This window comes from Procambarus clarkii, chromosome 57, assembly GCF_040958095.1.
Source record: "Procambarus clarkii isolate CNS0578487 chromosome 57, FALCON_Pclarkii_2.0, whole genome shotgun sequence".
Lineage (NCBI taxonomy): Eukaryota > Metazoa > Arthropoda > Malacostraca > Decapoda > Cambaridae > Procambarus > Procambarus clarkii.
In genome coordinates this window covers 11,581,026-11,591,410 of record NC_091206.1, presented here as the reverse complement: position 1 = coordinate 11,591,410, position 10,385 = coordinate 11,581,026, and the positions used below count along the sequence as shown (strand labels likewise).

Here is a 10,385-nt window from a genome sequence, read left to right as displayed (position 1 = left end):
TCAGATGTGTCGAGTCTTGGGTGTCCAGCGTGTCGAGTCTTGGGTGTCCGGTGTGTCGAGTCTTGGGTGTCTGGCGTGTCGAGTCTTGGGTGTCCGGTGTGTCGAGTCTTGGGTGTCTGGCGTGTCGAGTCTTGGGTGTCTGGCGTGTCGAGTCTTGGGTGTCCGATGTGTCGAGTCTTGGGTGTCTGGCGTGTCGAGTCTTGGGTGTCTGGCGTGTCGAGTCTTGGGTGTCCGGTGTGTCGAGTCTTGGGTGTCTGGCGTGTCGAGTCTTGGGTGTCCGGTGTGTCGAGTCTTGGGTGTCCGGTGTGTCGAGTCTTGGGTGTCCGGTGTGTCGAGTCTTGGGTGTCCGGTGTGTCGAGTCTTGGGTGTCCGGCGTGTCGAGTCTTGGGTGTCCAGCGTGTCGAGTCTTGGGTGTCCGGTGTGTCGAGTCTTGGGTGTCCGGTGTGTCGAGTCTTGGGTGTCCGGTGTGTCGAGTCTTGGGTGTCCGGTGTGTCGAGTCTTGGGTGTCCGGCGTGTCGAGTCTTGGGTGTCCAGCGTGTCGAGTCTTGGGTGTCCGGTGTGTCGAGTCTTGGGTGTCTGGCGTGTCCAGACTTGGTTGTCCAGCGTGTCGAGTCTTGGGTGTCCGGTGTGTCGAGTCTTGGGTGTCCGGTGTGTCGAGTCTTGGGTGTCCAGCGTGTCGAGTCTTGGGTGTCTGGCGTGTCCAGACTTGGGTGTCCAGCGTGTCGAGTCTTGGGTGTCCGGTGTGTCGAGTCTTGGGTGTCTGGCGTGTCGAGTCTTGGGTGTCCGGTGTGTCGAGTCTTGGGTGTCCGGTGTGTCGAGTCTTGGGTGTCCGGTGTGTCGAGTCTTGGGTGTCCGGTGTGTCGAGTCTTGGGTGTCCGGCGTGTCGAGTCTTGGGTGTCCAGCGTGTCGAGTCTTGGGTGTCTGGCGTGTCGAGTCTTGGGTGTCTGGCGTGTCCAGACTTGGGTGTCCAGCGTGTCGAGTCTTGGGTGTCTGGCGTGTCGAGTCTTGGGTGTCTGGCGTGTCCAGACTTGGGTGTCCAGCGTGTCGAGTCTTGGGTGTCTGGCGTGTCGAGTCTTGGGTGTCTGGCGTGTCCAGACTTGGGTGTCTGGCGTGTCGAGGGTTCGGTGTTCGGTGAGTTGAGACTCAACCTATCCTCTGGCTATGTTCATTCCATGCAGCGGCCGACCCCACAAACACAGTCATCAATTTTAACAATGCTGGTCATTCAAATCAGGATTTTTCCTAAACATAAATTAATATATATATTAGTATATTGTGCATATTTAGGCGTAAGTTAGGTTAGGTGTTCAGGTTCTTTAGTTAATTTGAAGAACATACGTGAAGCAATTACAGAGTTGCAATTCGAACAGAGGTCGTCAGCGAAGTACTGTTCGAGAAATGTTGAACGTCATCAGTTGTGAGTCTTGAATAAAGTCTTTTATATTCATAAACAGTGTATTTACCGGCTACGGGAAATGGACTTTGGCCTTTGTTAATGAGGATGGGTTGAGAGACTAGGGTGTTAGGATGGGATCGGGAGAAGAATTATCAAAAATAGGCTATTTTTGAGGCACTCTTTATGAGGGAATGTAACCTGGAACGCACTTGGAACTATCTCAAGAAGGGAACAACCCGTCAAACGAGGTGAATAAAATTTACCAACTTCCTCAAACTTACGTTATCTTGATGTTGAAGTGAAAATAATCATTTCATTTGTCAAATAGTGTTTTTCTGTCCGTAAAAATGGAGGATTTAATTTTCTACACACATATCTAATGTCTCCTAGATGAACACCGTCTCTAAGGTAGTGGTCCAGGCGGTGTCTATTTTTCCGTGAGGCAGATTCAGCGTCTCCGGTGCTCAGCTGTCTTGTCCATCACGAATTTGCATAATTATTACAGACTGATACCTATGGTGGATGTATTCTGCGCAGGGGAATACACTGTACACGGCCGACGTTGATGGACATTGTGGGGAAGTTGCACACTCTGAGTGATGTATATTATACTGGGAATGTACACAAGGTGATGGATGCACACAGTGTAATGTCATAGAAACAGATAAAAAATGAAAATGAAAATAAAAAAAAAACATTACCAACGTCATCGCATTTCCATAAATGGCGTCTGAAGCCTCGGCAATCTCTTAATTGATATCACCAATTCCCAGTTCGAGCAACTAAAGCATTTCCTAACCGGTAACCCAACCCACCCAATCTATCAACAGCATCCACGGTCATCCCCCTGCCCTTCCTCTTTCCCTTCCACCCTCCCTCACCACCCTTCCCTCCCACCGACATCACTCTTTCACCCCCCTCCCCAACCCCCTCCGTCCCAGTCCTCTCCTCACAAAACAAAACAAAAAATATCCCCCTGATCCCCTGTCGTTTACTCCAGTCATTGTGAAAACTGATTAAAAGAGTTTTTATGTGGTAGAGCCGCCCCGTGTAACAGCTGGGATTTCTGCCTGAGAGTAATCTCCTCGGCAGAAGAGAATTCGAACCAGGATTAAAGGAAAACCTAAGATTAACGAGAAACACGGTTAGCGAGAGATTAGCGGGAAAGGTAACAAGAGATTAGCGGGAGAGACAGTAACAAGAACACAAGAAAATCCAATAACGTGATATATCTGTGAGGAAATCCTTGGAGCAGGACGCGGATCGAACCAGCGTGTCCTGTGTAACCCCAGACGCGAGCCTTAACCCGTGGACCACGATATGTGAAGGGTTGTTTGTTGTTATAGATTCAGCTACTCGGAACAAGTTCCAAGTAGCACGGGCTATGGTGAGCCCGTAACTTACCTGGCACAGGAGCGGGGCAAATAGCACGGGCAATGGTGAGCCCGTAACTTACCTGGCACAGGAGCGGGGCAAATAGCACGGGCAATGGTGAGCCCGTAACTTACCTGGCACAGGAGCGGGGCAAATAGCACGGGCTATAGTGAGCCCGTAACTTACCTGGCACAGGAGCGGGGCAAATAGCACGGGCAATGGTGAGCCCGTAACTTACCTGGCACAGGAGCGGGGCAAATAGCACGGGCAATTGTGAGCCCGTAACTTACCTGGCACAGGAGCGGGGCAAATAGCACGGGCAATGGTGAGCCCGTAACTTACCTGGCACAGGAGCGGGGCAAATAGCACGGGCAATGGTGAGCCCGTAACTTACCTGGCACAGGAGCGGGGCAAATAGCACGGGCAATGGTGAGCCCGTAACTTACCTGGCACAGGAGTGGGGCAAATAGCACGGGCAATGGTGAGCCCGTAACTTACCTGGCACAGGAGCGGTGCCGTCTGGGAGTGCAGGGTAAATAACCCAGGTTAAATAATCTTTGCATATCGTCGCCCATGGGTTGAGGGGCTCGTCTAGGGTCCCCCCATGACGCTGCTTCTATTCCCAGTCCTGCTCCAAAGGTTTTCTCTATTAACAAGAGAGTGGCGAGAGAGACAGGTAAGAAGAGAGCAGCGAGAGAGAAGGTAACGAGAGAAAAGAAAAGAATCAATTAGCCAACTAGAGTCGGAAGTAGAAAGCTATATTTAATCCTTCTTTCCCTCTTGTTTGAAAAGTGAATGTATTCACTCCAGATGGTGGTGGTTTTGGTCAACATCTCTCAGAATTTATTACAAATTTGTGTAAAAATTAAGCTGACGCTGATTAAGGGATTCCTGGGATTAGGCCTGGAAGACCTCGGGCCTCGGGCAACCCTTCTTCTGATAAAGATTGATAAAGATTAAGCCACCCAAGAGGTGGCACGGGCATGAATAGCCCGTAAGTGGTGGCCCTTTTGAGCCATTACCAGTATCAAGAGCTGATACTGGAGATCTGTGGAGGTGCGACTGCACCCTGCGTGACGGGAGATGTCTCCCGTGCCCTTCTTCTCATTAAAAGATCTATATATAATATTAATGTCTCATTCTATACGTATAAGACCTGGGCCATTCATAAAGCATGTACACATCCACCTACGAAACCTATGCATCTAATCTGATATCATGGCGGGTTTGTTTACGTTTATTAAACAGTAAATGAGCTCCGAAGCACTACAAAGGAAGGAAGGCACTTGAGCGCATCTTCTGGAAGCGTCAACAAGAAGGGCAAAGATATTTTTATTTATATTTCTGCAGCGTGCAAATGGCAGAACTTCACTCTAGGAGAAAAAATCTTGATAAAATCTTTACCGGGTTTTACAACCGTCGACACCTGCAGACTGCACACGGCTCTTCTGATTTTTTCCTTCTCTCTCTCTCTCTCTCTCTCTCTCTCTCTCTCTCTCTCTCTCTCTCTCTCTCTCTCTCTCTCTCTCTCTCTCTCTCTCTCTCTCTCTCTCTCTCTCCCGTTCCGTCTCTCTCACATCCCCTTTCCATGCTCTCTCCCATCCTTTCTCTCCAATCCTCTTCCATCTTCTTTTCCCACTGTCTCTTTGTCTCTATCTCCCCCACTTTCTCTCCGTGTAATCTCTGCATCAAACAATCCAGGATATAAAATATATACGGGGTGAATATATTTTATAACCTGACAACGTGATCCATAAATCATCACCCTTATTGCCTGGCCAGTATTTACCCAAGTCTTTTCTGAATCTGAGCTTATCCGGTTTGTATCCTCTGGTCTGCCTCATATCTTGTGTTGACACTTTTATCACCCGATAAAATATCCCCCATTTTTATTCTTTATCTTCCATTTCTTTGCTGCAATCTCGTTCTTCCTTTCTCTAAGGCTTTATATTCTTTTGTTTGAGCAGAGACGCAAGAGGCATGGAAGCTAGACTCGCAGATTACCCTCAGGGATATGAAGAAATCCTTCTTCTGTTATGTCAGTATATGGAACAAACTAACATGGGAAATACTAGAGACTTTTCATTGTTTGTTTTGAAAACAAGGATTACAAGAATAATTGGGATCGGAAGTCATTGCATTAGGCGATTGACAGTTGGAAAGACGGGGGCCCAAGAGCTGAAGCTAGATTCAAGAATCTCGTTTTTACGCAAGAACACACACACATTGTACAGCCGGCAACGCGGAGTAGTGCCACGAGGGTAGAAAATTTTCATGATTTCAGAGCGTATAAATTTTTCATCAGCGGCTGAGATGAGAAAGTTAGCTCTCATCTCGACTAAGAAAAAGTATAGTAGGAATCTAAAGTTTCCAACGTCTCGCTGCCAATGAGGGGGACTGCATGAATCTTAACGTGGATCGATGGATGAGGTCCAAGTTGGTAGTGTGGCCTCGATAGCGATCTAAGACGTTAAGTTTCTCAAAACTTAGTAGACAGTTTTTTGTTTGTGTTTAAGGGGGAGCGACGGGAGGAGAATTGAGAATACAAAAATAATGATGGATCCGCCGAAGATTTTTTTCGACACCTGTTTAAAAACAATCACTCACACTCATATATTTGCATAGCCTTGGCTTGAGACTTTCCAGCATATGGCTATATTCAGACGAGGAGTCACAATAACGTGGCTGAATAATATTGACCAGACCACACACTAGAAAGTGAAGGGACGACGAGGTTTCGGTCCGTCCTGGACCATTCTCAAGTCTATTGTTAATGACTTCACAATCGACTTGAGAATGGTCCAGGACGGACCGAAACGTCGTCGTCCCTTCACTTTCTAGGATGTGGTCCGGTCAACATATGGCTATATTCTAAACCTATATTATTCTAACTTAAAAAAATATTTTATTTTATCATTTTAACTGATTTTAAATATTTTTGTACTGTTTATATCGCCTTTCTTAAGTCCTTTCAATCATATATATACATCAGTTGTGTTTCCCTTCCTCTAAGCCTTTCCAGAGACTCCAAATGTTGTGATTACGGCTCTTCATGCGGAAGGCCTATAATTCTCCGTAAATTTAAAAAAAATTATATCCAATCAACAGTACGGTGTCCATAATGCACCGTATAATCCAAGTTTGGCTTTACAAGAGCAGAATAAAATTATATGACAACATTAAAGATTCGGAGGAGGCTAGGTGGAGGAAGATGGGCGGAGCTTAGGAGGAGGAGGAGGAGATTGGGTGGTGCTTAACACTCATTGTAGCCACAGATCTGGTGCCTGATACTCATTGTAGCATCAGATTTGGTGCTCGATACTCATTGTAGGCACAGATCTGGTGCTCGATACTCATTGTAGGCACAGATCTGGTGCTTAACACTCATTGTAGCCACAGATCTGGTACCTGATACTCATTGTAGCCACAGATCGGCCAATGCTCTCCTTCCTCCGTCCATCCCCTGCACCTCACACACCTGGCAGCACGCTGGGGTATTCATATTCGTATCCGTGTCGATTTGCATAATCGTTATTTAGCTTTTTTTGTGTAACGAGGAGCAATTTTGAGGTTTTGAGCCTTTTAATAGTCCAATTTCACGGTAATTGTTGCAAATGGTATCACGTCATGAATTCAAACGGAAGCTAGAGCACTTGAGGGAAGTGGGGAAGCCTGATACGGTGTATAGGCCACATCCAGTTATTTTACGATGTTGAGTTGCATTTAGGATTTCCTAATATGACCATATACAGAGATCTTTCTTAACAAGAAGATCTATTTTTCTCTCTTAATTAGGCTTTTCTTAAAAGTTTATACAAAAATATGTCTTAATTGTCCTCTCGTTATGTGACTGCTCCTTTTTTGACTTCTTCATTTGTCATTTATAACCATGTCATACAATAGGGCTTTGTACCATGTAGATATGTATCAGCCAAGACAGATACACAAGTGTAGTCCCATACGACCTGTTTACCATCCCTCCATGGCTGCACGGTGACGCCTTCTGGGTGCTGGAGACTGTTCTCAGGTATGCACATTTGAGGTCCCTCTGTGTTAGACACTTAGCTGAAGCCAAATTTGTTTTAATCTTGATACTGATTGTAAAATATCTAGCAATATTTCCTTATATACGGGGAAAGATTGCTAGATATATATGTATATCACTTTATCTCACCCACGGTCCACTCTCTTCCCCACCCACACCTCCACTCATTCCCTGCCTTCAGCCCTCCACCAATCCACACACCCTCAACCATCCCAATCCACGACCATTCGATATTCCCCTTTATTTTTCCTAGGAATGGGAGTGGCTGTTAGCGTTCTAACGTCGGTGTTTGCCTGCGCTTTTATCCCGGGGGTTCACACAGCTCAGGACAAACAAGCTCGGAAAACACTGAGCTAGACCCGGTGGGGGGAAGCACAATAGTGCTTGTCAGCTCCGGTCAACTGATTCGTCCGAGTTTAATCATGTTTCCTCTTGAATTTGCGCCTTACTCTGAACTTCATATGGGAGGGTTGGAAGAATGAAAAAACTGACTGAGGCTATTAAGGCTTCAAATACGTCGCTCACTACATCGAAATATTTTTTCATTTTCTGTCACGTCTTTCTTTTTCAGTCTGTTGTCTCACCCCTCTCTCTCTCTCCCCCTCACTCGCTTCATCTCTTTCCCCTCTTTCACATCCTTTCTCTCAACTCCCCTCTGCCCTTCTTCTTTCACCTGTCTCAGTTTCTTCACTAACCACTCTGTCTTCGGCTCCTCAACTTATATCAGCATCCACTTTTCCTCCATCTTCCCTGTGTTCATTTTTAGTGCTCTTCAACACATCCCTCAACACCTTCCTTATTCTTCAAATCATCTTCTCTCTCACCTCTCATCTCTCTTCATCCATTTCCTCTCACTTCTCTAGCCTCATTCATCTCCCATCTCCCCTCACCCCTCTTCTCTCGCCCCTCACCCCTCACCCCTCTTCCCCTCTCCCCCTGTTACCATTGTCAATGTTGTCATTGTCCAGCAAGGCAGCGGGTTGTTTTTTAAACGTTATAATTACCTCGGTGGAGATGCCACCTTTCCGTAAAATTAATTAGCTTCCAGAGGGAGGATGTTGTTGGCGTGTGCGAGGCATCGGCTCCATCATGGTGGGTGACTGGTCGTATGATATATATATATATATATATATATATATATATATATATATATATATATATATATATATATATATATATATATATATATATATAACTGGGAGACGATCAGCGCAGCAGAGATAAGTGCGGAGATGTAGTTTTCCGAGACGTTGAAGAATATGTAAGACAGCAGGTCAGCACTGCTGTGAGATGGAGGGGGGGGGGGGGGAATTATCAAGGGGAAGCGCCAAGCCATTACGACTATATAGCACTTGGAAAGGGTGCATTGGAAAAATAAATGTTTGAGAGATAGAAAGAGACAGAAAGAAAGAGAGAGAGAGAGAGAGGTGGGGGGGGGGGTAATGGCGGGGGGCTATAAATCTGGTTTGAAGCCGAGTTAAAATCTGTCCCCTTTATTTGAAAGAAAGATTAGAGGACAAAAAATTACTTTGGCTCGCTGATCAAAGACTCGCCAGCATTACGCCAGATCTCTGCCACGGTCATGTGAGGTTCTTTTGTCCTCTCTGTGCCTCGATGTTTTTTTCTACCTGGCCATCTCTAACTCTGTGGCTCAATTTTGTATTCTGCTTGGTCAACTTTTGGACCTCAATCTCTCCTATCTCTCTGCTTAAAGTTCTTTAAAACTAAGCTTTCTTTCATCTCCCTCCCTGCTACTCCTTTATTATATGTGTCTGTCTCTGCATGATAGTAGTGGGGATTGTTAGTAGTGAATATTGTGTGTAATTAGGATTGAGACGCGACTAAAATTTACTCACTCAATTATGCCTGGGAGCTGAGCTTCAGCTCTTTGGTCCCGCCTCTGACTGGGACTGGAGGCTGACTCCATACACAGTTTCAAAATGTAGATATGATAGATCTCAGTAGGCTCAGGAATCTGTACACCAGTTGATTGACAGTTGAGAGGCGGGACCAAAGAGCCAAAGCTCAACCCCCGCAAACACAATTAGGTGAGAATATACACAAACACACACACATTCCCACGAGGCAGGCCGTAGCAGCTGTAAAACTCTCAAGCACATATCTACTGCTTGTTGAACACCCTGCCGACCTTCTTCCTCACGATCCAGCGACTTTCTCCCTCACAGTCCGGCGACTTTCTCCCTCACTATCCGGCGACCTTCACTCACCATCTCACTTTTCACAATTAACAATTTGTCTATATCTGAAGGAGAAGTTAACAGACATAATTGTACTAATAATAACAAATAAAATTGAAAATGTTTGACATAAAAACTTTGTGTAACGCAGGATCTATAATTATAGATTTTAGCATAACAATCGATCGTCAGTTCGCAGTGAAGTTCATTCTCTTTTGTGCCTCGTGTCTCATGGCACTCGGAGTGTCCCGGATGGTCGACATTATTCTACCAGTTCTCAGGACCAGGCTGGTCCACCGGGCCTTCGCGCGGCTCTCGGAGCCGTCGACTCTGCAGGAGGTGGAGTCGTGGGTGGAGGTGGGCCAGGGGGTCCACATGAGGGTCAATCCCATGTTCATCCACGACCCGACGGGCTGGGTGACCTGTGTGCCGCTGTTCACGTTCTTCTACAGGGTCTGGCAGGTGTGGTGTCTGTGGCTACAGCCGGATAGAGTCGTAGAGTGTGCGAAGTCCACCAGGCTCATGGCCGTGGTCCCCACCTGGGTCAAGGGTATGGTCCTCGGCTTGGCGAAGGCTGTCACCACTTCGCCCTTGGTTAATGCCCTCTGGCTGGCCAAGAACATTTTCGCTGTTATCCTCGCAGCGTTTGGTATCGTCACTGAGCACAAATTGCTCTTCTTGGGTATTTCCCTCGGAGCCTTGTTCTGTGCGCGCTTCATAGACGGCTTCAAAAAGAGAACCCAGCGCGTGATACCGTGCGTGACCCCGTATGTGACCCCATACGTGACCCATAATGAGTTGGCCTCGTTAACCAAGGCCAAGTACACTGTTAATCAGCTTAACCGTCCCATCTCAAGTCCTTATTCTGACCCCTTCCAAGTGCTAAATACCAGTAAGGGCTTGACGCTTTCCTCTGATAGATCCTTCCTGAACCTGTGTTCTGATGGACCTATTTCTGATGTTTTGAACACTAAGTCTGGCGATGACTCCAGACTTACCCTTCCTTCCCCCCGTCCCACCCCAAGTTCTTATTCTGACCCCTTCCAAGTGCTATATAGTCATAATGGCTTGGCACTCTCTCTTGATAGCTCCCTTCCCATCCCATCCCCTCTGAAGCATGAGTTCATAGGAGTCATCACATACAATGTTGATACAATGCATGTATCTTTAGTGGGTAAAAACTCCGACTACAAAATCAAGATTCTTCCTCCTCGCCCACATGGCGAAAGAGAACCCCGTGAATGGCTCATTTATAAACAGCAGAAGCAGCAACAGCTGTTTCTACTGAACGATGGGTATGAGAACATCGTCTCTCAAAGCCCGCGCTCGCGTCTGCTCATGCGCTATGTTATTCTCTGAAGTGAGTTGCTTG

General features: G+C 46.6%; 1 protein-coding gene across 1 annotated transcript; it reads right to left on the bottom strand.

Annotated features, from left to right (window-relative positions):
• Positions 1–9,101, bottom strand: LOC138353323 (serine/arginine repetitive matrix protein 2-like). The gene is made up of 2 exons (XM_069306201.1): positions 9,052–9,101; positions 1–1,105 (listed from the first exon to the last, which is right to left on the bottom strand). The coding sequence occupies exons 1-2, from the start codon at positions 9,099–9,101 to the stop codon at positions 1–3; spliced, it is 1,155 nt and encodes a 384-aa protein (XP_069162302.1).
• Positions 9,102–10,385: the final 1,284 nt, after the last annotated feature.

Coding starts and splice junctions, on each gene's coding strand:
- LOC138353323 (XM_069306201.1), bottom strand. CDS start 9,101: ATGTCTGTTAACTTCTCCTTCAGATATAGACAAATTGTTAATTGTGAA. Junction 1,106..9,051: donor CAAATTGTTAATTGTGAAAA/GTGAGATGGTGA, acceptor TCGACACGCCAG/ACACCCAAGTCTGGACACGC.